At 45.7% G+C, this 27,440-nt stretch overlaps 1 protein-coding gene across 1 annotated transcript in view; it reads right to left on the reverse strand.

The window, feature by feature from the left end:
* The window catches only part of vwa8 (von Willebrand factor A domain containing 8), a 387,545-nt gene that overhangs the window by 297,598 nt on the left and 62,507 nt on the right, over nucleotides 1-27,440 (reverse strand). The window contains exons 5-7 of the mRNA XM_067992504.1: nucleotides 16,072-16,239; nucleotides 8,965-9,129; nucleotides 7,798-7,847 (exon numbers count right to left, since the gene is read on the reverse strand). Coding sequence (XP_067848605.1) covers nucleotides 7,798-7,847; nucleotides 8,965-9,129; nucleotides 16,072-16,239 — 383 coding nt within the window. The remainder of the gene's footprint in view (nucleotides 1-7,797; nucleotides 7,848-8,964; nucleotides 9,130-16,071; nucleotides 16,240-27,440) is intronic.

Raw genomic sequence — 27,440 nt, forward strand, 5'->3', positions numbered from 1 at the left:
ACAAATGAAAGTTGACAATGAAAAATCCAGTTAAAGCAATTACATCCTTTAAAGTTAGGTTCTCCCAACAATTTCCATAAAATCTGCCAAGTTAGCCACTTATAATGAAATCTACACTTTTACAGGTTCTGTGCCTGTAAGGATATATAACAATAGAGTCCGTAACCTCCAACCCTAAACCCTCCGAGATCTCAGCACTCTTACAACTCTGGCCTCTTGCACATCTCCGATTTGGTGGCTGTGCCTTCAGCTGCCTAGGCTCTAAGCTCTGGAATTCCCTCCCTAAACCTCTTCGCCTCTCTACCTCTCTCTCCTCCTTTAAGTTGTTCCTTAAAACCTACCTCTTTGGCCAAGTTTTTGGTCACCTGTCCTAATATTTCCTTCTGTGGCTCATTGTCAAATTTTGTTTGATTACGCTCCTGTGAAGCGCCTTGGGACATATTACTACATTAAAGGCGCTATATAAATGCAAGTTGTTGTTGTATGACTGCAGAGCCGCTTGTTGCTGAGTGATCCATGCTAACCCTGTGGTATTGTGTGTGGTCAGCACGGACTAATCATATGCAGAGAATCCCACAACACACAATCCGGTCGTACTGCTCCCTGCTGTGCTCCACCCGTTCCATACGCTGCCTGTGCTCCACCCGTTCCATACCCTGCCTGTGCTCCACCCGTTCCATACGCTGCCTGTGCTCCACCCGTTCCATACCCTGCCTGTGCTCCACCCGTTCCATACCCTGCCTGTGCTCCACCCGTTCCATACGCTGCCTGTGCTCCACCCGTTCCATACCCTGCCTGTGCTCCACCCGTTCCATACCCTGCCTGTGCTCCACCCGTTCCATACCCTGCCTGTGCTCCACCCGTTCCATACGCTGCCTGTGCTCCACCCGTTCCATACCCTGCCTGTGCTCCACCCGTTCCATACCCTGCCTGTGCTCCACCCGTTCCATACCCTGCCTGTGCTCCACCCGTTCCATACCCTGCCTGTGCTCCACCCGTTCCATACCCTGCCTGTGCTCCACCCGTTCCATACCCTGCCTGTGCTCCACCCGTTCCATACGCAGCCTGTGCTCCACCCGTTCCATACCCTGCCTGTGCTCCACCCGTTCCATACCCTGCCTGTGCTCCACCCGTTCCATACCCTGCCTGTGCTCCACCCGTTCCATACCCTGCCTGTGCTCCACCCGTTCCATACCCTGCCTGTGCTCCACCCGTTCCATACACTGCCTGTGCTCCACCCGTTCCATACACTGCCTGTGCTCCACCCGTTCCATACACTGCCTGTGCTCCACCCGATCCATACCCTGCCTGTGCTCCACCCGTTCCATACACTGCCTGTGCTCCACCCGATCCATACGCTGCCTGTGCTCCACCCGTTCCATACACTGCCTGTGCTCCACCCGATCCATACGCAGCCTGTGCTCCACCCGTTCCATACGCTGCCTGTGCTCCACCCGTTCCATACCCTGCCTGTGCTCCACCCGTTCCATACCCTGCCTGTGCTCCACCCGTTCCATACCCTGCCTGTGCTCCACCCGTTCCATACCCTGCCTGTGCTCCACCCGTTCCATACGCTGCCTGTGCTCCACCCGTTCCATACACTGCCTGTGCTCCACCCGATCCATACGCAGCCTGTGCTCCACCCGTTCCATACGCTGCCTGTGCTCCACCCGCTCCATACACTGCCTGTGCTCCACCCGTTCCATACGCTGCCTGTGCTCCACCCGTTCCATACACTGCCTGTGCTCCACCCGATCCATACGCAGCCTGTGCTCCACCCGTTCCATACCCTGCCTGTGCTCCACCCGTTCCATACCCTGCCTGTGCTCCACCCGTTCCATACGCTGCCTGTGCTCCACCCGTTCCATACGCTGCCTGTGCTCCACCCGTTCCATACACTGCCTGTGCTCCACCCGATCCATACGCTGCCTGTGCTCCACCCGTTCCATACACTGCCTGTGCTCCACCCGATCCATACGCAGCCTGTGCTCCACCCGTTCCATACCCTGCCTGTGCTCCACCCGTTCCATACCCTGCCTGTGCTCCACCCGTTCCATACGCAGCCTGTGCTCCACCCGTTCCATACCCTGCCTGTGCTCCACCCGTTCCATACCCTGCCTGTGCTCCACCCGTTCCATACCCTGCCTGTGCTCCACCCGTTCCATACCCTGCCTGTGCTCCACCCGTTCCATACCCTGCCTGTGCTCCACCCGTTCCATACCCTGCCTGTGCTCCACCCGTTCCATACGCTGCCTGTGCTCCACCCGATCCATACGCAGCCTGTGCTCCACCCGTTCCATACCCTGCCTGTGCTCCACCCGTTCCATACCCTGCCTGTGCTCCACCCGTTCCATACCCTGCCTGTGCTCCACCCGTTCCATACGCTGCCTGTGCTCCACCCGTTCCATACCCTGCCTGTGCTCCACCCGTTCCATACCCTGCCTGTGCTCCACCCGTTCCATACCCTGCCTGTGCTCCACCCGTTCCATACCCTGCCTGTGCTCCACCCGTTCCATACCCTGCCTGTGCTCCACCCGTTCCATACCCTGCCTGTGCTCCACCCGTTCCATACCCTGCCTGTGCTCCACCCGTTCCATACCCTGCCTGTGCTCCACCCGTTCCATACCCTGCCTGTGCTCCACCCGTTCCATACCCTGCCTGTGCTCCACCCGTTCCATACCCTGCCTGTGCTCCACCCGTTCCATACCCTGCCTGTGCTCCACCCGTTCCATACCCTGCCTATGCTCCACCCGTTCCATACGCTGCCTGTGCTCCACTCATTCGCCCTTCTCCGTTCGGGTTGCTTCCTGACCCTAGTCCTGTGCATGTCCTCTGGGCCTCCTGCTCACTGAGGAGCCTGGGCCCATTACCGACATTCACTTCCCACCTTGCAATACCATGGAAAATATGTTGACAAAGAGATAGACCACCTATGGGGTAGGTTTTTATTTCACTCTTCTAATGACAGGTAGCCTCCACCCACAATAGATTCTGTGGAAACCATATGCTAATCATGCATGTAGCATAGAGTTGCCAAGTCTACAGGATTGCCCTGGAATCTCCAGGAAATTTTGAATGCTTTTGTTCACTAGTTCGAAAAATATTGGACATGGGAATAAAGGCTGTTTGATTGGATGATTCTTGACTGTCAATCGGGTAATGAAGAGTTCCAATAGTGTGGGAAGGAGGTGCACAGCGAGTATGGACGTGTTGGGTGACGTGGTTGGAGGCAGGAGGTCACGTGATGACACCTCCAGGAAAATGTCCAAACAGAGTTGGCAACCGTAACGTAGTATGAAGTTGCAGACAGGTGTTGCTGCACTCAGTCCACTACTTCTTTGCCATATAACGTCCCAGGAACTGCAGCACTCCATCAGTTCATTTTGACTTGAAGGAACACTGAAACTAACTGACCCCTCAACAACAACCACCAAATTCAGGGCGTGCGGGGATAAACATGTGGGGATTGTGGTGTGCAAAGGATGCACATCATTTGAAGAATTAAGACCTACCAAACAGGTTTGCAGCCTGGGAGTAAAACATCATGCAGTGGCTGGACAAACTTCTAGCATGAGAGGAGGAACAATCAGTGGTCAAGTTTCATGATGTAGGGAAGGTGGAGATCCTGAAGTCAGGTTTTCAGCAGCTAGGTTCTAGATTAAAGAAAAGGACCGCTCGAGTCTCAATCTCTGGATTACTATCAGTGGTATGTGCTGGACGGTATAGGCAGAAGGGGGTCTTGCTGCAATTATACAGGGCTCTGGTGAGACCACACCTGGAATGCTGTGTACAGTTTTGATCTCCTTACCAAAGGAAGGATTTACTTGCATTAGAGGGGGTGCAACGAAGGTTCACTAGATTGATTCCTGGGATGAGAGGGTTGTCTATGAGGAGAGATTGAGTAGACTGGGCCTATATTCTCTGGAGTTTAGAAGAATGAGAAGTGATCTCATTGAAACGTATAAAATTCTTCGAGGGCTTGACAGGGTAGATGCTGAGAGGTTGTTTCCCCTGGCTGGAGAGTCTCAGGATAAGGGGCCGGCCATTTAGGACCAAGATTAGGAAAAATTTCTTCACTCAGAGAGTTGTGAATCTTTGGAATTCTCTACCCCAGAGGGCTGTGGATGCTCAGTCATTGAGTACATTCAAGATTGAGATCGATAGATTTTTGGACACCAAAGGAATCAAGGGATATGAGGATAGGGCAGGAAAGTGGAGCTGAGGAAGAAGATCAGCCATGATCTTATTGAATGGTGGAGCAGGCTCGAGAGGCAGTATGGCCTACTCCTGCTCCTATTTCTTATGTTCTTAAGGGGATTAGACATGGTGCAGGAGGGAAGGGTTTCAATCTTTTGGGGCTTGTGAGGTATGAAATAGAGGGAGGCTGCACAAATGGTACAGCCTTCACCTGAACCTTAATGGTATCAGTATACTGGCAGAGGGGGCAAACAGAACAGTGGGGGTAGATTTAAAGTAGGATGGCAGGGGCAGGGATATTTGAAGACCAGGAATCAGCATAGAATTAAATCACATAGCGAGCATGTTGAAAGTAGACAATTTAAAGCAGGTAAAATGAGAGTAGAGGGGAAGAGATCAGGAGTGTGAATGCTGGGGAGGACTGCATCAAGAGGTGGCGCAAGTGTTTCAAAATAATGTAGACAAATGTAAGGAGCATTAAGAATAAATTAGATGATCTGTGCCAGTGAGAAGGATTATGATATTACAGTATTAGTGTCATAGCTAAATAAAGACAGAGAGTGGGAGTTACAGTCCAAAGGAGATGGACTGATATCTAAATATAGAGTGAACATGTCAAGAAGGGGGTGTTACATTTTATATAAAAGAAAGAAAATAATTAAACCTGGGCTCAATACGGACAAGAAAGGAGCGTTATGGTTCAAGATAAGGGATAAAAATAGGAAGAAACTGGCATCTGTTACAGGTCATTGAGTCAGAGTAAGGCTCCAGAAGCTGAATTAGCTTACAGAATAGGGAGGTATATTTGAGCAGTTAAAAAAGCATACAGGATCCTGGGCTTTATAAATAGAAGCATAGAGCAAGGAAGTTATGTTGAACCTTTAGAAAACACTGGTTCGGCCACAACTGGATTACTGTTTCCAGTTCTGGGCACCGCACTTTAGGAAGGATGTGAAGGAACTTAGAGAGGGTGCAGAAAAGATTTACTAGAATGGTTCCAGGGATGAGGGACTTCAGTTACACTGGAGAAGCTGGGGTTGTTCTCCTTAGAGCAGAGAAGGTTGAGAGGAGATTTGATAGAAATGTTCAAAATCATGAAGGGTTTAGATGAAGTAAATAAAGAGAAACTGTTCCCATTGGCAGAAGGGTCAAGAACCAGAGGACACAGGTTTACGGTGATTGGCAAAAGAACCAAAGGCAATATGAGGGAAAACTTTTTTACGCAGCAAGTAGTTATGATCTGGGATGTGCTGCCTGAAAGGGTGGTGAAAGCAGATTCAATCGTAGCTTTCAAAAAGGAATTGGATAAATACTTGAAGGGAAAACATTTTATAGGGCTACGGGGAAAGAGTGGGGGAATGGGACTAACTGGATTGCTCTCACAAAGAGCAGGCATGGGCTCATAGGGCCGAATGGCTTTCTTCTGCGCTGCAACCATTTTATGATTCTATCATCATGGGGGAATTGAATCCACTGGGAATTAACTGAGACAATTAAAGTGGGAGCAGAGCAAAGAGATTCACTTCCTGAACATGGTCATGAGCTACTCTTTGAGACAATTAAGGGGCGCATGAGCAGGCAGGCAAATTGTGCAAGAAACCGGAGATAATTGAACAGGTTAAGGTTGGGGAACATCTTGGAATTAGTGACCATAACACAACTGGGTCGGGTGTCAGACTCGCCACAGGTAAGGAGAGTAAAAAGACTCAATTTTAATTAGGTGGACTTTGGGGGAAACATAGGAACGGGAGTGGGCCATTCAGCCCCTGGAGCCTGTTCCATCATTCAATTAGATCATGGCTGATCTGTAACTCAACTCCATTTACCCGCCTTTGCTCCATATCCCTTGATACCCTTGCCTAACAAAAATCCATTATTCTCAGTCTTGAAAGCTCTAATTGTCCCAGCATCCACAGCCTTTTGGAGGAGAGAGTTCCAGATTTCCAATACCCTTTATGTGATAAAGTGCTTCCTGATTTCACTCCTGAATGACCTATCTCTAATTTTAAGATTATGTCCCCTTGTTCTGGATTTCCCCCACCAGAGGAAATGGTTTCCCTTTATCATTTTAAACACCTCGATTAGATCACTCTTCATCCTTCTAAGCACAAGGGAATACAACCCAAGTTTATGCAACCTGTCCTCGTAATTTAATCCTTTAAGCTGCAATATCATTCGAGTGAATTAGTGCTGCATCCCCTCCAAGGCCAATATACCCCTCCTGGGGTTCGGTGCTCAAAACTGAACGTAGTACTCCCAATGGGGTCTGGCCAAAGCTCTGTACAACTGAAGCATAACTTCCTCACTTTTGAATTCATTGAGATCAAGGCGAGCATTCCATTAGTCCTTTTAATTACTTTTTGTGCCTGTGCGCCAGCTTTTGGTGATGTGTGTGCATGGATATCCAAACCCCCTCACTCCTCCACAGCTCCTAATCTCTTACCATTAAGAAAATATTCAGATTTGTATTTTTTGGATAAAAGTAGATGACCTCACACTTCTCCATATTAAATGTCAGGAACTGGGGAAAGTGGGACTGGAATAGATTGTTAGAGGAACAAAGCTCAGAGAAATGGCCTTCTTTTAGATGCACAACACTAAGTCAATTACTAAGTCATATTCTAGCACTGGGTACGAAACACAAGGGAAATAAGAGGAACCTACATGGACAATAAAGGAGGCAATGTAAGGAATAAGGGCAAAAGAGGCCATTCCTCAAATACTGATCTTCAGGGTCAGTGATAGACAGGAGTACAAGCATAGGGTGAGGACTGTTAAAACAAAACTGTTTAGACAGGAAATATAGACATTTAAATTGGGATTGCAGGAATAAAACATAATATAAAAGGTTTCTATAAGCACACTTGGAGTAAACAGAGAATAAATAAAAGTAACAGGGCCTTACAAGGACATCAATGGGAGGTGGCATTGGGTAGTTAGGAAATGGTGGATATTCTGAGCACTTTTCTTGTACCTGTGTTCATAGAAGGCAGCTGTGTAACTCTTTCCCAAGAACTGAGAGCTGATTTTCTGGGGAAATGAGTAGGAATTTTTAAGAACAGTAATAATTGCTGATAAGGAAGTGATGAAAATGGCCAACAAAATTGGTCATGTTCTTATGGGGATCTTTATGGAGTCACTAGAATCAGGAGTTGTACCATAGGATTGGAGAGAAGGGAACAAAACATCTTACCTCTGTTGCGAGTAAAATGTTAGGGGATTGGCAACTAGCTACATCAAGGTAGACAGGGTGGTTGTGCATGGAGTGTGCTGGGAGTGGCAGCCCCAGGGATCAGTGCTGGGACCTCCACTACTCACATCTAGATTGGTGATTTGAAAGCGGGGATAGATCTATCAAAATTCAAAAAGCACTCTATCTCGGTGGGCTCAAGTGCAAGCAAGCAGGCAGAGAGACACTTGGGGAATAAAATCAGGGAGAAAGAAACAATAGCAGACAAACAAAGAGAGCGAGCGACAACTGAGAGAGGGGAAAAGGGACAGACCCAGCCTAACTGGCTAATTGGCTTGCCCATCTGGTTTGTGTTTTTGTGACTGCTTAATAGATAGCTTCATAGATAAGATATCATTAAATGCTCATACCTTTCAGAAGGTACATTTGGTCCGATAGCATACAAGACTGTCAGCTGGTCCTGGCAAAGTAATAAAAATTATCAACAAACTAAATAGGAGTGAAGAATAGAATAGCAATCTATTAGCTGACTCAGGATTTCTTCAAACTGCAAATTCACCCCCGCAACCCCATCAGATTTTCCTCCTTTGCAATCTCCCCGCCCGCCCCCCCCACCCCACCCCCGAAGCCAGCAACTCATGCTCGGATAGAGTCCATAGCAGGGATGACCAACATCATGGAGCTGGGAGCTGCATTTGCTTGTCAAAACCAGCGAGTGAACCCCACAAGGTTTTGTAGAAATTTGAGCCCCAATAAACTGAAAATTCAAACATCCCCAAAACCTCACACCTCGATACAAAAATCTTCAACCCATCCTCCACCCACTAATTTAGAGAGCCCATAAACATAAAGTGTGTCGGCCCACACACACAAAAGTTGAGACTGCCCCCTTCCGACTCTTCCCTCCCCACCCACCGCCCCAGTATACAAAAAGCCAGACTCCCCCATACATAAAAAGATGCTAGACCCCCAAACACAACATAACAACACCAGCCACAGGTACCTGATATAAGCAAAAAGCAATACCTCTCAATAAAAAACTCTCCCCCTCTACTAAACTTCCATCTTGCTCTGCTCCACCTTCACTTCCATCTTTCTCTCCCCATCTCACTTTCTCTCACTCTCATTCCCATTCTTCTCTCAACCTCTATCCTCACTTCTCTTCTCTCATCCTTTTCCATCCTCGCCCTCCCCTGAAACTTGAAAACTGGAGACGGCCTCAGTTCTTTCCCAGATGGGTGCAAAAAGGCTGCTCCCTAATAGATCTAAATCCATCAATCAGGGAGCAGTGTTTTCCTGGTCCTCCAAGCCCAGCAAGTTTAAAGAGCTGCAGCTGAACTATTCAATGCTTCTTCTCTTCTCATAAAAAGTGAACAAAGCCAATTTCAACTAGTTACGAAGATCATGAATCACTTATTGCATGAAAAGAATCCATTCCACCACTAAGTAATTAACTGAAAAAACATTAGCTAAAATCACAGTGGCATAATTCTTAACTGTGCCTAATACAAAAACCACAGTAAGTTTACATTAGGATAGCCACTGACACCACTATTATATGGGTTGGTTCAGATTACCTTAAAAGGTAGGCAATAAATGTCTCTGGCCTGAAATCTTGAACGAAGAGGAGGATCCAGAGGGTTTCCAGGATATCGTGGGACTGGTAGACCCAGGGCTATAACCCTGAAGTCCTCACTAACTCGCACAATCTTCCACGCATCCAGCTCCTCCCTCGTATGTTCCTGTATGAAATGCAGCACCTTAACTACAGATCAAAGCAGCACCACACAATAAACCTTTAAATATGAACAAAAAGATTACTAGAAATTCACAGCATGTCAGTCAGCCACTTATATAAAAGGCAGGTTCCTGCAGCTTGGCTCGGTGGTAGCATTTCATCTCGGAGCCAGAAAGCTGTAGGATGACAGCCTATTCTAGCACTTGAGCATATAATCTACACCGGCACTTCAGTGCAGTACTGAGGGAATGCTGCATTGTCAGAGGGGCCATCCTTTGAACAATACGTTAAACTGAGGCATAACAACACTGACTGCACTTCAGAGTGATTCATTATATGTGAAGTGCTTTGACGCATTTCTGACAGACATGATGACGCACGACAAAAAAACAATCTTAGCCCTCACCCTCTCCACCTCTCTCTCCCCTCTCTGAAGACCCTTCTTAAAAACCACCTCTTTGACCGAGCTTTTGGTCATACCTTCTACTCTCTCCCTCTTTGGCTCAGCGGCCATTTTCCTCACACCTCTGTGGGATATTATTCAACATTAAAGGCGCTATTTAAATGGAAGGTGCTGTGTTGGACCTTTCATCAGAACTGGCATAGTGAGGTAGACAGCCCACCTTATAGGGTTGATGAAAACAAAGAAGGCAGTGCAGCCTGAGGGGAAAGGTCAAGAGTACAGGTAGGTTATGTACTTGAACAAATAGACAGCTAAAGGTTCTAAACAGACTTTAAAATGCTGGAAAGGGGCACAAAGTCATACAAAGTCATCTCAGCCAAGAACGTAAAAAAGCATTGGAAAGAAAAATGTCGAGTTAACAGTGCTACAAAATAGAATGGAAAACAGTGGGACCTGACTGTGAAAGTTGCCTCCCCCTGATTTTCCTGATGGAATCTCTCACTCACATTGCTCCAACAGCCATCAGGTATCCGAAGACTGGCATGATGGACGGGAGGTAGGTCTTGGGAATAAACTCCCATTGAGTGCAATTACCTTCATGATTCAGGCCGTGATGACTTAGCAAGTGACAGAAGTGAAGAAGGATGCAGCAGAAGTAACTAAGATGAGCCAGGGAAACGGAAGAGGGAGAAAACAAACAGCAGCAAGATGCAGAAAAGGCCTGAGGAGTTAAAGGTAAGGAGCAGAAATTACCACACTCTGCTCCTGGTGTGGAGCCTCGCCAGACACAAATGTGGGTCAGAAAGAACACTGTAATATTGTGGCCCTAATTCTGTGCTCTACGCTTGCTGCCAGAAAGTTTCCACGGAGCCTCACAATTCTACCTGGGTTGGGATAGAGTAAACATTAAAGTCAAAAATATAATATAATCAACAATTCTTGTGTACATTAGTGAAACAAAAGGATGGTATGGGGAATAGTTTTGTTGCTTCCCTCTTTTTTTCTGTGTGTGCTGGCACTCATATATGTAGGAGCGTGCACTGGAGCCATAGCGGGAGCGTGCACAGGAGCCATCGCGGGAGCGTGCACAGGAGCCATCGCGGGAGCGTGCACAGGAGCCATCGCGGGAGCGTGCACTGGAGCCATCGCGGGAGCGTGCACAGGAGCCATCGCGGGAGCGTGCACAGGAGCCATCGCGGGAGCGTGCACTGGAGCCATAGCGGGAGCGTGCACAGGAGCCATCGCGGGAGCGTGCACAGGAACGTGAACAGGAGCCATCGCGGGAACGTGCACAGGAACGTGAACAGGAGCCATCGGGGGAACGTGCACAGGAGCCATCGCGGGAGCGTGCACAGGAGCCATCGCGGGAGCGTGCACAGGAGCGTGCACAGGAGCCATCGCGGGAGCGTGCACAGGAGCCATCGCGGGAGCGTGCACAGGAGCCATCGCGGGAGCGTGCACAGGAGCCATCGCGGGAGCGTGCACAGGAGCCATCGCGGGAGCGTGCACAGGAGCCATCGCGGGAGCGTGCACAGGAGCCATCGCGGGAGCGTGCACAGGAGCCATCGCGGGAACGTGCACAGGAGCCATCGCGGGAACGTGCACAGGAGCCATCGCGGGAACGTGCACAGGAGCCATCGCGGGAACGTGCACAGGAGCCATCGCGGGAACGTGCACAGGAGCCATCGCGGGAACGTGCACAGGAGCCATCGCGGGAACGTGCACAGGAGCCATCGCGGGAACGTGCACAGGAGCCATCGCGGGAACGTGCACAGGAGCCATCGCGGGAACGTGCACAGGACTGCACTGGGAGTGTCAGTCTAGAACATGTGCTCAAGTCTCTAGAGTGCTGGCCTTGCTGACCTGGGCATCTATGACCGTGCGATACAAGCGCACACAAGCACATGGGTTAATACTGCGGAACATCCCTTTGCTGGCCTGTAAAAAGGCAGAAGCAAAAAAGGTTGAGGGTCAAGGTGACCTTGACCACCATTGGCAAGGTCTTACCTGTGGTGCAGGTTTCCGTACAACATGTGGCACAGATCTTCCACTGGCTCCATATTAACCCAGTGCCTGCAGAGTTAGTTCCCTCAATCATTGCCAGGTAGGTGTGCCAAGGCCAACAGATTATGGTCCAGGCCATAAGTCTGACTCTGGCACCTGCTGGTCTTCCTGATGTGCCTTCATTCATGTTGGACCCATTCAATGGTGAAATACTGTATTTCTGGAGTTTCAAAACAAACCCCCAGCGTTAATTTTAACGTCACTTGCTGACCATCAAAAGATTCATTTAGAAGCCTTGTTTCTCTGAGCTGCTGTGAAAATTTGCACTGCGGCTTCTCCTTTTCCCATGTCCCCTAATTTTTTTTCCAATTCTTCATGTTCTAGTGAAGTCTTGGAAATGTTTCAATTATAAGATGTTTCCACTTGTGGGGGAGACCAAAACTAGGAGCCATAAATAGAAGATAACTACTCATAAATCCAATAGGGAATTCAGGAGAAACTTCTTTACCCAGAGAGTAGCTAACAAACACCTGACCTTTGAAGAGATCATCGTCCACTGAGCATCTCTTAAGTCTATTCTGGATGTGTGAAGGAAACACCTCACCCTACTTCATGCTATGTTGGACAGGACAGACAGACAGAAAGAACAAAAGAAAGAAAGATTGTCCCAAAGCGCTTTACAACCAATGGAGTACTTTATGAAGTGTAGTCCCTGTTATAATGTAGGAATGATCTAGGATTATTTAAATATGTTTTCATAGTAACATAAAGCAGTGGCTCATTTCCATTCAAAACATGTTGGTCCAGTCTAAATGGACCACCAGAAAATCACACTTGAGACTAAAGTAGCACAGATCTGGCAATATGGTTTCTGCGCCAGTCCCTCAATACCTGTTCTGCCCCTGCACTACTGATCGCAGCAACCACAAAGTACACATTTGTATGTCCACCGTTAATTGAAGATTTATTCCAGTACATGATCCCACATGAAAATCTGTAAATTACAAGGTTTCCATCAAGAAAGCACAGGAAAATTCGAAAGCATATTCCAATAGCTCTCCTGTGGCATTGCTCAGTCAGAGCATACCCTGTTTTTAAAAGCAATGAGTTTTATCAGAATGGTACTTTAAAAAACACCATTCTGCATGGTAAAGGTCTTGAGACTTTGGCAAAGTAGTATGGTTTTTAAAAAGAGTGGCAAATGAATAAAAAAAAGCTCAGAATGGGCCCAATGGAAAGAGGCTGTGCAAAAATAAAAACAAGCTCTTAAAAATTAAGGGTCATGTGGGAAAAACCAAAGAGCGATATTATAAGACTGGAACACAGAAGAGACAGAGAAGACGGAGGAGATTAAAATTTACAGATACTCACAAAAAAGTAGGGAACATTATTAAGAGGAGGATGGGGCCATCAAACTAAAAGCAAGAGCTGCTCCCTGTCTGCCCAGCCCTGCTCTCCACCACTTTCTGCCTCTGCTCTCTACTATAATTAATGTATTTTGTCTCTGAACCATCATCAAGCCTGGGCCTGATACCTCCTAATAATAACTTAAATCAGCACGGCAGTCCAATTACCATCCCCAGCCCCACCTACCCCGCCCGCAGACATCCTCCATAATCTTCCCCTCGCATTCACTGCACTTTCAGAACCGAAATGTTGGTTTTCTAGAAGATATCACAGCCTATGAGCAGCAGGTGGTTGGGGTGTGGTGGGGGGGGGTAGTGGGCAGACCGGGCCCATTAAATAGCAGGCAGCAGACCCCAGCTCAAAGGTGCGTCAGCATGGTGCAGGATGCAGGGGGGGAAGTAGGAATGAGAACAAGCAGGCCAGGGCTAGCATATAGAAAGCAGCAGCCCCCCAGCAGGATGTTGGGAGAAGTGTGGTGAAGCCACCGAAGCTGGGAGCATGAGGCCTGTAGGCAGGGTCGCCAACCCTCCAGGATTGCCCTGGAGTCTCCAGGCAGAAAGATTCATCTTTCATCATTCTTCACTCAGAGGATGGTAGATCTGTGGAATTTGCTGCCCCAGGAAGCTACATCATTGAATAAATTCAAAGCAGAAATAGACAGTTTCCGAGAAGTAAAGGGAATTAGGGGTTACGGGGAGCGGGCAGGAAATTGGACACGAATTTAGATTTGAGGTTAGGATCAGATCGGCCATGATCTTATTAAATGGCGGAGCAGGCTCGAGGGGCCGATTGGCCTACTCCTGCTCCTATTTCTTATGTTCTTATCTCCAGGACACCGCTGCGAGTAACACGGGAGAAAAATCATTGGGGCACTAAAATAAATTGTGCGCTTTTTTGGCTCATTTTCTTTGAACATGTTTATTAGGTGTAAAAATATTGTGGATGGGGAAAATGGCCGTTTGACTGATAGTCAAGAATTATCTAATCGGGTAATGAAGAGTCTCTTTTCTTTCCAATTGGCCGGGTAAGGCAGGGCGCCGTGTCGGGCGACCAATGGCGGGAGCGTGGGGGTGGAGCAGTTGGATGCAGGCGTTCGTGTTGATGAAACCTCCAGGAATTGGCCCAACCACAGTTGGCGACCCGTCCCTGTAAGCTGGGTCGGGAGGTCAGGCAAAAGGCAGCGGCTGAAAGTACACAAGTTTCAACAAAAAAAAAAATTACCCGCAGGTAAATCCTAAAAATTGAAACCAGGCAAAGTGTGAAAGTGGAAGGATTGTTCCACGTGGAAATAACAAAATGGTGGATGGAACTGGGCAACTGGTGTCAGAACGCCACAGGTGGTGGGAGACCTGCAACTAATTGTGACAGGCAGGTAGGCTTTGCCCATTTTAAAATTGCTGAGATCATTTTTTTTGCTATTATAAAATGTTGAGATAGGTTTTTCCCATTGTAAATGTTGACATTAGAAGCAGGGCACAAAAATTGTGACACAGGAAGTATGCTTATGTTGACAGGACGTGAATGCCATTTGCAAGCTTTCTAATAAGATATAGATTGAATGAGGCTCCAGTTCTTGTTCTCAGTAAATTACACGCATGAGCCTGATGCAGTTCAATGAATCAGTGTTTGCAACAACCCGTCACATTCTAAAAGCAAATAAATATCAAAAGATAACAAGCAGAACACAGGTTCAGTTTTGTACTGAGAGCATCCGATTAAATGTGATGGTCAAGTGACTGGGTAAAGGATGATCAGCCAGTAAATCTGTCAGTTAAAAATAAGACTTAGAAGAGAGTTACACTTGTGAAGGAATCACCAATTTCAGATGATTCATGGAACAGAATTTTTTAAAAATTCGTTCATGGGATGTGGGCGTCGCTGGCGAGGCCAGCATTTATTGCCCATCCCTAATTGCCCTTGAGAATCCAAATGACCAAATCATTTTGCATGGTACAGAATTTCTGGTCCAAGCATAAATAGTCCTCCAAATATCAATATATTTTCAATTCCATCACCCAACTTCAGTTGGGGTGTGGTAGCACAGTTTAGAAGCTAAATCTCCTTTCCATATAACAATGAACTAAATTGCTGACTAGATGGCCGATTTCCCAATCGGAAACCCTGGTCCAACTTTAGCATTTCTTACTGCAGAAGGTCGTGGATTCAAGTCCCACCCCAGAGGCTTGAGCACAAAATCTAGGCTGACACTCCACTGTCGGAGGTGCCGTCTTTCAGATGAGATGTTAAACCGGGGCACCATCTGCCCTCTCAGGTGGATGTAAAAGATCCCATGGCATTATTCGAAGAAGAACAGGGGAATTCCTCAACCAACATCACTAAAACAGATCATCTGGTCATTAACACATTGCTGTTTGTGGGACCTTGCGGTGCGCAATTTGGCTGCCGGGTTTCCTACATTATTACGGTGACTATACTTCAAAAGTACTCCATTGGCAGTAAAGCGATTTGGGACGTCCTGAGGTCGTGAAGACACTATATAAATAAAGTCTTTCTTTTCTTTTTGCACACCAGGGCACCCATGTCATGAAATGAGGCGGCACCCACATCTGGCCAGCCAACCGTTCCCTCAGTAAAGACTAAAGTGCCGTATAGTAGTCGGGATCAAGCAGTCCCTTGCAGGATCGGGGTGGTGCAAGCAGTGGAAGACCCTGCCCAAACAGGTAGAAAGAAGGCCACTGTACAAGATCAGTTAACTGCCATCACATCCTCCTCCCAGTGGGGGAGCACTGAGAAGGAGTGAGGTCGACGGTAGATGGTAAAGACCATGCAGGCTCACCAAGAGGAAGGACTGGGGCAAGAAACATAAGTGCCACATATGCATTTCATTTTTAGGTTAAAAAAACAAGATTTGCACTTTATTCCACCTTAGTCCAGTGAGAAGCACCATACTGAAGTAACAGATGAAGAATGCACGGCACTTGGGGTAAAGTAGATCAGAATGGATGGCATAATGTTTATTGGGCTGCTGCACAGCCTAATAATTCTTGACTAATTTTCTCTTTGGGGTTGCAGTATGTTTGTTTGGCCACTGGAGAGCCTAATAACTTTACTTCAGAGGGGGCAAACTAAGGACACAATATTTCCACATCCTATAAAATTAATCCCATTTACCTTCAGTAGTTTGTCATAGCGCTCTGCAGACATAAGGAACCGGCCATCTTCCAGCTGCATCTCACGGTTTTCTAGCAGATTGTTTAAAACGGGTAGAACGTTGCGCTCGGCCTTCTCCAGTCCTTCCAGCACTAATATCCTGCCTTCAGTCGCAGCTCGAACAGCACACTTTCCAGGAGGAAAAAAAATGAAGCTCTTTAACACAGGAACCAAGTCACAGAAAGCGACCAACAGTCTTTAACACTGCACAACCAGTTGGAAATAAAACAGAGCCCTTGTACCCAAAACATGCACCACAGAGGAGTATCACAACCTGGCAGGAAGAATTATATTCCCGAGCTTTCTGATGACAACATCTTTACGAATATTAATTAGACACCCTTGTGCCATCAACCTCAGCACATTTAGAGAATTTTTAATTAGGATAATACGTTCGTAAAATGTTCTCCATGTTAGAGTGGTGAGAATGTGGAACTCACTACCACATGGAGTGGTTGAGGACAATAGCATAGATGCATTTAAAGGGAAGCTAGATAAGCACATGAGGGAGAAGGATATAATGTTAGAGTTAGATGAAGCAGGGAGGGAGGAAGCTCGTGTGTAAACACCGGCATAGTCCAGTTGCGCCGAATGACCTGTTTCTGTGCTGTAGTTTCGATGTAGTCACTGTAGTAATGTATAAAGCAGACCTAGGTAACCTACTGACCAATTAGTCTAGGATCAGTAATGGGTAAAGTAACGGAATCAGTTATTCAGAAGTAAGCTTGAGGATTAACAGTACTATAATATCCTAGTAGCATGCCTCTTGTTGGCTTTACACTCCCATTGTTGCCTTGCAGATGTTTTTTATCTGCTACTATTTCTTGTTAGCATCGTGTAGCAGAGCTTGAACCTATGGCTTCGATATGAAGTGATGGGACATAGAACAGAATCATAGAATGGTTACAGCACAACAGGAGGCCATTCGGCTCATTAAGCCCGTGCCAGTTCTTTGGAAGAGCAATCCAGTTAGTCCCAGTCCTCCGTTCTTTCCCCATCGCCCTGCGAATTCCCCTTTGAAAGCCACAATTGAATCTGCCTCCACCACCCTTTTAGGCAGTGTAATTCAGATCATAACCACGCGCTGCGTAAAAAAGTTTTTGCTGATGTCGCCTTTGGTTCTTTTGCCAATCACCTTAAATCTGTGTCCTCTGGTTCTCGACCCTTCCGCCAATGGGAACAGTTTCTCTTTATTTACTTTATCTAAACCCTTCATGATTTTGAACACTTCTATCAAATCTCCTCTCAATCTTCTCTGCTCTAAGGAGAATAACCCCAGCTTCTCTAGTCTATCCACGTAACTGAAGTCCCTCATCCTTGGAACCATTCTAGTAAATCTTTTCTGCACCCTCTCTAAGGCCTTCACATCCTTTCTAAAGTGCGGTGTCCAGAATTGGACACAATACTCTAGTTGTGGTCGAACCAGTGCTTTATAAAGGTTCAATATAAATTCCTTGCTTTTGTACTCTATGCCTCTATTTATAAAGCCCAGGATCTCGTATGCCCTTTTAACCACTTTCTCCACCTGCCACCTTCAAAGATTTGTGCACATATACCCCCAGGTCTTTCTGTTCCTGCACCCCCTTTAGGTTTGCATCTGAGTTGATGATCCTAGACCATCTGATCTCGTTTGGAGGTACAGAGCAGCTATCAGATCCATGAATGTGTGGCAGGGAGAGGGAAGAAAAATTGACTCAAGGGTTGTCAACTGGTCACAATTGTGCAGTTGCCAGCTTAGTAACTTGGTGAAGGCTTAGGATGAGGTGTCACTGGTTCCATTTGCAGGAAATGAGAGAAAGCAACCTGGAAAAAATAGTGGTGTATTAACTCTCTTTTATAAACAGGCAGTTTTGTGAGCCAGCAGAATGTGCTTTTGAGCACTTCAATCAGGTAATGCCTCTTGGTTTGAGCATAATGAGGGCATTCAACAAATAGAAAAGGGAGAATTAATGGACACATCCAGTTGGAAAATTGAAGAGCTGATTTAGGGAACGCATTTGAATCTTATACCTTCCATGCCTTGCTACTGAACCACATGTTCTTTGTAAAGAAAGGCTCAGAGCGATACATTTCAAACTGAGAAGATAATGAGCTTTAGTCAGAGTACAACAGCACTCACTGCCTGCGGTGAACTGGAAACTACAATTGAAATTGAAAAAAAAATCCCAGAAGCATTTCTGTACTAAGAACCAGAGTTTATTAAACAAATTGACCTTTACAAGGACCCAGTTAATATTTCCAGAACCTACACACTCATCATCATGACTTCAGGTACTTCTATTTTTCTGTATAGGGATCAATGTTGGAAAACATGTCTGCGGCAAAATTGGAGAAATGGGCTCAAACAATTTGCAATAATTTTTTTAAAACTCTACTGGGAGATGTAGCAATGTATTTGGATGAGTGCAAAGAAAAATATCCTAAATGTAGTCTATGGTGAATTCTCTTCGAAAGGCTTAATTGGATGCACTGTATTCCTCGTAGACTTGTCCGTGCATAAATAGGCTTGTCTGTTGTGTGTCATCCACGTGTTAAATGAGTGAGAGACACTTCAATGTGGAGTGTCTGACGGTATGGTAGCACTCTCTCTCACCTCTAAGTCAGAAGGTTTGAGTTCAAATCCCACTCCAGACTTGAGCACAAAATCTAGGCTGAAACTCTAGTGCAGTACTGAGGGAGCGCTGCACTGTGGGAGGTGCCGTCTTCCGGATGAGATGGTAAACCGAGGCCCCGTCTGCCCTCTCACGTGGATGTAAAAGATCCCATTTTGAAGAAGAGCAGGGGAGTTCTCCTCGGTGTCCTGGCCAATATTTATCCCTCAACCAACATAACTAAAAAAAGAAATTGTATGGTCATTATCACATTGCTGTTTGTGGGACCTTGCTGTGCACAAATTGGTTGCCATGTTTCCGACATCACAACAGTAACGACACTTCAAAGGTAATTCACTGGCTGGGAAGCGTTATAGGACCTCCTGAGGCAGTGAAAGGTGCTATAGAAATGCAAGTCTTTCTTTTTCTTTTTTTAGTAAGGTAACAATAGGATAAATTGAGGAAGGCAGCTGGCAGCTACATGCCATTAATATTACTTAATTCTGGATACAGTATTACTGGATGATTGTACATTCAACTATGCACGTAGGGCCTGACTGATTGGCCAAAAAGGCAATGAACATTGCAAAGACAAAAGCCGTATAGTTGTAGATGTGCCAAATCTAACAAATATGTAACAGGCGGATAAATCCCCTGGACCTGATGGCTTCCATCCTAGGGTCTTGAGGGAAGTGGCAGTAGGGATTGTGGATGCTTTGGTGATAGTTTTCCAAAATTCCCTGGACTCAGGAGAGGTCCCGGCAGATTGGAAAACTGCTAATGTAACACCGTTATTTAAAAAGGGTAGTAGGCAGAAGGCTGGAAATTATAGGCCAGTTAGCTTAACATCTGTGGTGGGTAAAATTTTGGAGTCTATTATTAAGGAGACAGTAACGGAACATTTAGATAAGCATAATTTAATAGGACAAAGTCAGCATGGCTTTATGAAGGGGAAGTCATGTCTGACAAATTTGCTTGAGTTCTTCGAGGATATAACGTATAGGGTGGATAAAGGGGAACCAGTGGACGTAGTGTATTTAGACTTCCAGAAGGCATTCGACAAGGTGCCACATAAAAGATTATTACTTAAGATAAAAAATCACGGGATTGGGGGTAATATTCTGGCATGGGTGGAGGATTGGTTATCAAACAGGAAGCAGAGAGTTGGGATAAATGGTTCATTTTCGGACTGGCAACCAGTAACCAGTGGTGTTCCACAGGGGTCGGTGCTGGGTCCCCAACTCTTTACAATCTATATTAACGATTTGGAGGAGGGGACCGAGTGCAACATATCAAAATTTGCAGATGATACAAAGATGGGAGGGAAAGTAGAGAGTGAGGAGGACATAAAAAACCTGCAAGGGGATATAGACAGGCTGGGTGAGTGGGCGGAGATTTGGCAGATGCAATATAATATTGGAAAATGTGAGGTTATGCACTTTGGCAGGAAAAATCAGAGAGCAAGTTATTTTCTTAATGGCGAGAGACTGGAAAGTACTGCAGTACAAAGGGATCTGGGGGTCCTAGTGCAAGAAAATCAAAAAGTTGGTATGCAGGTGCAGCAGGTGATCAAGAAAGCCAACGGAATGTTGGCTTTTATTGCTAGGGGGATAGAATATAAAAACAAGGAGGTATTGCTGCAGTTATATAAGGTATTGGTGAGACCGCACCTGGAATACTGCATACAGTTTTGGTCTCCATACTTAAGAAAAGACATACTTGCTCTCGAGGCAGTACAAAGAAGGTTCACTCGGTTAATCCCGGGGATGAGGGGGCGGACATATGAGGAGAGGTTGAGTAGATTGGGACTCTACTCATTGGAGTTCAGAAGAATGAGAGGCGATCTTATTGAAACATATAAGATTGTGAAGGGTCTTGATCGGGTGGATGCAGTAAGGATGTTCCCAAAGATGGGTGAAACTAGAACTAGGGGGCATAATCTTAGAATAAGGGGCTGCTCTTTCAAAACTGAGATGAGGAGAAACTTCTTCACTCAGAGGGTGGTAGGTCTGTGGAATTTGCTGCCCCAGGAAGCTGTGGAAGCTACATCATTAGATAAATTTAAAACAGAAATAGACAGTTTCCTAGAAGTAAAGGGAATTCGGGGTTATGGGGAGCGGGCAGGAAATTGGACATGAAGCTGAGTTCGGATCGGTCAATGCCCTGTGGGTGGCGGAGAGGGCCCAGGGGCTATGTGGCCGGGTCCTGCTCCGACTTCTTGTGTTCTTTAGATTTGTGGTTGGGATCAGATCAGCCATGATCTTATTGAATGGCGGAGCAGGCTCGAGGGGCCGATTGGCCTACTCCTGCTCCAATTTCTTATGTTCTTATGTTCTTATTTATTTGCTAAGGAGCAGTTGTTGGAAGTAATGGAATTATTCGGCTGCTTTGTTTAATTGATGGAAAATCTATCGGGGGGGGGGGGGGGGAGGAAGAGGCTGAGTGTTGTTTTGTCTCCCGACAGTAGGATGTAATGAGAAGAGGAATAGAAGCAAAGTGCAACCTGGGTTGAAGCATATTTGATAAAAGTAGAACATGTGATTGCTGTGTATGATGCTATGATGCACTAGAAACTACAACTGCTGACTGAGCTTCAAAAAGAATTTAAACTGCAGGAAACATTCATTTAATGTTGAATATTTCAATACATTTTAAAATGTCTCTGTCAACAAAATGAAGCACAGGTGCTTTAATGATCTCTTCTCTCTCTCTCTTTCCTTTCAGCCAGTCTTTCTCTCTCAAGTAAAAAAAATAAGCAGCTGGTAATACTTTTCCTCTGAAACTTTAAATTAAGAGACTCTAAAATTATTCCCCGAGCTTCTTTAAATAATTTGGAAAAAGAAATTTGTAAATACTTCTAAAGCCTGGCAAAGACATCCTTTGAATTTGACAGTGGGAAAAATGAATAAACATTTATGTAAACAAGAATTCTTTTTGAATTTTTAGTATAAATAAAGCAAAGATTCTCTATTCATTGCCTTCAGTCTCTATCTCTTTCAGCAGATTTTGTGTCAAGCTTTGCAAACAGCTTTCCTGTAAAATTTTATCTCAAAAATGATTTTAAAATTCTTCCTGCAACTTGGTTTGAAATTGAAATTGAAATTTTAAAAATACCACTTTAGCTGAGGGAAGGCACATTTACATGAGAAAATAAAACTGATTCATGCTCAGACTCGACACACTGCTTAGATTGTGACATCTGGGAATTCAGATATAGTGTAATTGGTGTTTACCTTCAGCTAACAGAATGATAAGTTTGGGAAGAATATTTGGGACTGTAACCAGGGAAGACGGATTCAAGGTAACTGGCAAAAGAACCAGAGGAGGAGATAAGAAATTTTTTAATGCAGCGAGTTGTTATGATCTGGAACGCACTGCCTGAAAGGATGGTGAAAGCAGATTTAGTAGTAACTTTCAAAAGGGAATTTGATAAATACTTGAAGGGGGAAAATTTGCAGGGCTATGGGGAAAGAGCAGGGGAGTGGGACTAATTGCTTGGCTCTTTCAGAGAGCCAGCACAGGCACAATGGGCCAAAAGGCCTCCTTCTGTGCTGTATGATTCTATGATATGAATATCAACTCCAACTCATGGCTTGAGAGAGACTTGGCCCTCCAAGTAAAAACATGATATTGTGAAATGTGTATTTTTAAAATGTTTTTATTATATTTGACACCTTATTATGAGTTGTAGTCTACAGGCTATGGGGGGATAATGGCGCAGAAAATTGTCTCAAGGTATTTTGAGTGATAGGATTGGTTTATTTTCTTTTTATTGGTAGGTTCTCTGGACTGGTCATTCAGGTTTGGTCATTTCCACAAGTCCTAATAGTTTCTCGTTTGTTACTTTTCTAGCCGCTTTCCTCACTTTTGATTCATATGGTCTCTACCGCCTCAGTTCTGAGTTACTGTCTTACTTCGAGCTACTCAACAAAGTGTGACACTAGAAGCGTGACAGACTGAATGTTTCTGTAGATAAATGTAGGACTAATATAAAAAGAAAGCACTTAAAAAAAAAAGTCCATAGATGTGCAAAAAAAATTATGTTAACATGATCTGTGGGATGCTCTGATCCAGAAGCTGAAAGCAGCCAATTAAGTTTAAAATATGCTTGCCAGCACCAGCTGAAAGTTGGTGCAGCCAGTATATCCCAGCATGTGGCCAATTTCTTCCAATTCACAGGACCATTTATAAAGAAAAAAGAAAGCCGTGCATTTATATGGCGCCTTTCACAACCTCAGGACGTCCCAAAGTGCTTTACAGCCAATGAAGTACTTTTGAAGTGTAGTCACTAATGTAATGTAGTCACTGTGGCAGGCAATTTGCATACAGCAAGGTCCCACAAACAACAATGACCAGATAATCTGTCCTAGTAATATTGGTTGGCCAGGACACCGGGGAAAACTCTCCTTCTAAATAGTGCCTTGGATCTTTTATGTCCGCCTGAGAGGGCAGACGGTTTAACATCTCATCCAAAAGACGGCACTCCTCCAGTACTGGACTGGGAATATCAGCCTAGATTTTGTGCTCCAGTCTCTGGAGTGGGCCTTGAATGCACAACCTTCTGACTCAGGCTGAGTCATGGCTGACATCATATATGCCCAAAACAATATGTCAAAGAAGTGAGTCAGAGCAAGGAAAAGGTTTCCCATCTGTTATTGACAAAGTTCAATGGAGCATTTTTTTAATAAAATCTGGAGCTCATCTATTGCACAGAATTAAAATGTGTCATTACAGTGGCAGACTCCAGCTTTTTAACAAAGTGTGCACGTTTTCATCATTACATTAACCTGCGGCCCAACCCTAAAACGCACAACAAAAATACTCTTCTATTTGTGGACTTCTGAGTTGGTGGCTTCAATTTCTGGTGCAATTGTTGGGATCAGCATGTGTGCACAAATAATCTACACGTTGCTGACTAACACAAGCTTATTCTGTGCTTTCAGTGGCCACACTTGATGTATAAAGATGATCCAGCAAAAGTTTCGGTTACATTAAATTGCAGATGGATCAACACGTGACAGACTGGTCCTTTTCAGCCGTTTTGGTCAGAACATAACCTTAAGTATATTACTGAAGATGGTGCCTGTTGGTTTAATGAACTCTAGTGTGGTGGTGGTCCATCTTTTTTGGGAATTAAGTTTTGGGTCATTTTGGATGTGTCTGTTTTGATGAAATGCTCTATCACTTGGCACGTTTGTATTACAACCTGTGAACTGGGGTGGGATTGGTACTTACGCACCAATGTCAGTCACTTTTTTGCTTCCTTTCTCACCAATATTTCCCTTCTCCTAAAAGCATTGATTCATTGCCTGATTCCACAGATACCAGTCATCCTTCAGTACCTTGTCCAAGTGACCATTATCCATGTGTGAATCTTGACCGCGTCAGCAAGCTGTTTACCCTGACAGCATCACAACTAAGCCTAGTTCTGTCCTCACCCAACGTCTACACAAGCACACTTCCAGTGGACAATGAATAGGAGTAGGAGCCTCGCCTGATTTGTTGTCCCTCCTCCTGCCAAATCCCCAGCGTAATTGTTGCACTCTGCTGCTACCCTGGCTGAGAGCAGGTAACAGCACAGACCAAAGGTTAAACTTGGAACCTTTCTTGTCTGCAACCACTCAGTAATCATTGGATAAACAAGTGGAACTGTTGAGGGAATGGATTTTCTCTGCCTGGCTGCTCAATATTAAATTCACGAGGATGACATTTCCTCCAGTTTTACGTTGGTATAACTGGAATTTGTAGACACTTCTGTCTGTTCGCTGCTGTGTTGTTCGGTTGTTGGGAGTAGCTGTTGGGGTGCTAGAGCTGACTTCAGTGTCCTGGGTTAAGAAAAAAAAATCAGCTGAGGCTTCTTGCTGTTGATTGCTACGCCTCGACTTGTGTTGCAATTCATTGGGTAAGGATAGGGTCGACCTTGGCTGCTCTCCTCCATTGTGGTAAAGCCTCCTGATGCGTTTACTCTTTGTAGTCACTCACAAAGAATGGCCACTTGGACAACTTACTGGAGAGGTTCTGCCTGGGCCCGATCACAAGGAGGGGTAAAGGGAGAAGATTGGAAAAGGAATCAAATGTGTTGCTCACAGACTAGAAAATTCCACAACAGATCATGGTATGTTCATTAAATGATATTCCAGAGAGGAATTGTGTCATATTTTTCAGTTGACTAACATCACATAGTATGTACAGCATAGAAACAGGATATTTGGCGCAATTGGTCTATGCCGGTGTTCATGCTTCACACGAGCCTCCTCCCAACCTTCTTCATCTAACCCTATCAGCATATCCTTTTATTCCCTTCTGCATAAACCCTCACCTTTTGGTGATGATCTTAAATTTATGCCCTATATTTACCGACACACAGACCAGTGGAACTAGTTTTTCCCGATTTACTTTATCAAAACCTCTCATAAATTTGAACACCTTTACAAGATGCCTTCTTAACCTCCTCTGTTTATTTCTGCATCAAATTCTGCTTTAAGAGCACGATCCAAAGAGAAGACCGTTTGAAACATCGCCCTTTAAGAGTTGGTACCAAACAGCAGCCAACTTGGTCAGTGACTTTTCCCATTCCCAAAACGTCCTTGTACAAGACGTTGGTCAGAGCTCAGTTGGAATATTGTGTCCAGTCTCACATGGTAGGCAATATTGAGGCTTTGGAAAGGGTGCAGAGAAAGGCCACTAGACTAATTCCCAGTATAAAACATCTTAGTTATCAAGATAGGCTAAAAGAGCTGGGCTTCTACGCTTTAGAGAAGCGTAATGTAAGGAATCTTACAACACCAGGTTATAGTCCAACAGTTTTATTTGAAAATCACAAGCTTTCGGAGCTTACCTCCTTCGTCAGGTGAATGACGAAGGAGGTAAGCTCCGAAAGCTTGTGATTTTCAAATAAAACTGTTGGACTATAACCTGGTGTTGTAAGATTCCTTACATTTGTCCACCCCAGTCCATCACCAGCATCTCCACATCTTAGAGAAGCGTAGACTTAGGGGTGATCAGATCGAGGTTTATAAAACAATGAAGGGAATAGATTGTGTTCCAGTTGACAGTTTGTTCTAATTATATAGGTTAGGGAGGGCCAGGGGTCACAGTTTTAAGTTGTATAAGGCCAGACCTAGGTTAGATGTCAAGAGGTGTCTCTTTTCCCAGAGAATACTGGGCCTCTGGTACAGGCTGTTGGCTCATGTGGTGGACGCCGATTCGCTGAATTCCTTCAAGCGGGAGCTGGACCTGTTTCTGGCTGGAGAGGAGATCACCTTATACAAAAGGTAGGCAACGCATAGAATTATCAGGGCCAGAGTGATCTCCTAGACTTGTCTTGATCGCCAAAGGGGTTGGAGAGTAATTTCTCAAATTTTTTCCTCCCCTAATTGGCCTGGGTTTTTATCTAGTTTTTCACCTCTCCCAGTAGATCACATGGTTTTGGATGGGGTGGGGAGTGTACATATTGCGACACACAAGGTATCACAATTGTGAGAGACAGGCTGAATGGATCAGAGAGTCTTTTCCTGTCATTGTTCGTGGATCTCACTGATAAGCATACTTTAGCTGTCATACCGAGCACAAAGGAAGATGGTAGTGGTTGTTGGAGGCCAATCATCTCAGCCCCAAGACATTGCTGCAGGAGCTCCACAGGGCAGTGTCCAAGGCCTAATCATCTTCAGTTGCTTCATCAATGACCTTCCCTCCATCATAAGGGCATAAATGGGGATGTTCGCTGATGATTGCACAGTGTTCAGTTCCATTCGCAACCCCTCAGATAATGAAGCAGTCTGTGCCTGCATGCAGCAAGACCTGGACAACATCCAGGCTTGGGCTCATAAGTGGCAAGTAACATTCGCGCCAGACAAGTGCCAGGCAATGACCATCTCCAACAACAGAGAGTCTAACCACCTCCCCTTGACATTCAACGGCATTACCATCGCCGAATCCCCCACCATCAACATCCTGGGGGTCACCATTGACCAGAAACTTAACTGGACCAGCCATATAAATACTGTGGCTACAAGAGCAGATCAGAGGCTGGGTATACTGCAGCGAGTGACTCACCTCCTGACTCCCCAAAGCCTTTCCACCATCTACAAGACACAAGTCAGGAGTGTGATGGAATATTCTACACTTGCTTGGATGAGTGCAGCTCCAAAAACACTCGAAGCTCGACACCATCCAGGACAAAGCAGCCTGCTTGATTGGCACCCCATCCACCACCCTAAACATTCACTCCCTTCACCACCGGCGCACAGTGGCTGCAGTGTGTACCGTCCACAGGATGCATTGCAGCAACTCGCCCAGGCTTCTTTGACAGCACCTCCCAAACCCACGACCTCTACCACCTAGAAGGACAAGGGCAGCAGGCTCATGGGAACAACACCACCTGCACATTCCCCTCCAAGTCACACACCATCCCGACTTGGAAATATATCGCCGTTCCTTCATCGTCGCTGTGTCAAAATCCTTGAACTCCCTTCCTAACAGCACTGTGGGAGAACCTTCACCACACGGACTGCAGCGGTTCAAGAAGACGGCTCACCACCACCTTCTCAAGGGCAATTAGGGATAGGCAATAAATGCTGGTCTTGCCAGCGACGCCCACAACCCATGAACAAGAAAAAACACTAGCGGAGATAGCAGACACGCCAAGTTAAATAAAGAGAGTGGAAATCAAACGGAAAAGGTGTCAACCTTGGGTCCGTGGTAACACCTCCGAGTAGGAAGGTCACGGGTTCAAGCCCC

Source organism: Heptranchias perlo, chromosome 11 (genome assembly GCF_035084215.1).
Source record: "Heptranchias perlo isolate sHepPer1 chromosome 11, sHepPer1.hap1, whole genome shotgun sequence".
Lineage (NCBI taxonomy): Eukaryota > Metazoa > Chordata > Chondrichthyes > Hexanchiformes > Hexanchidae > Heptranchias > Heptranchias perlo.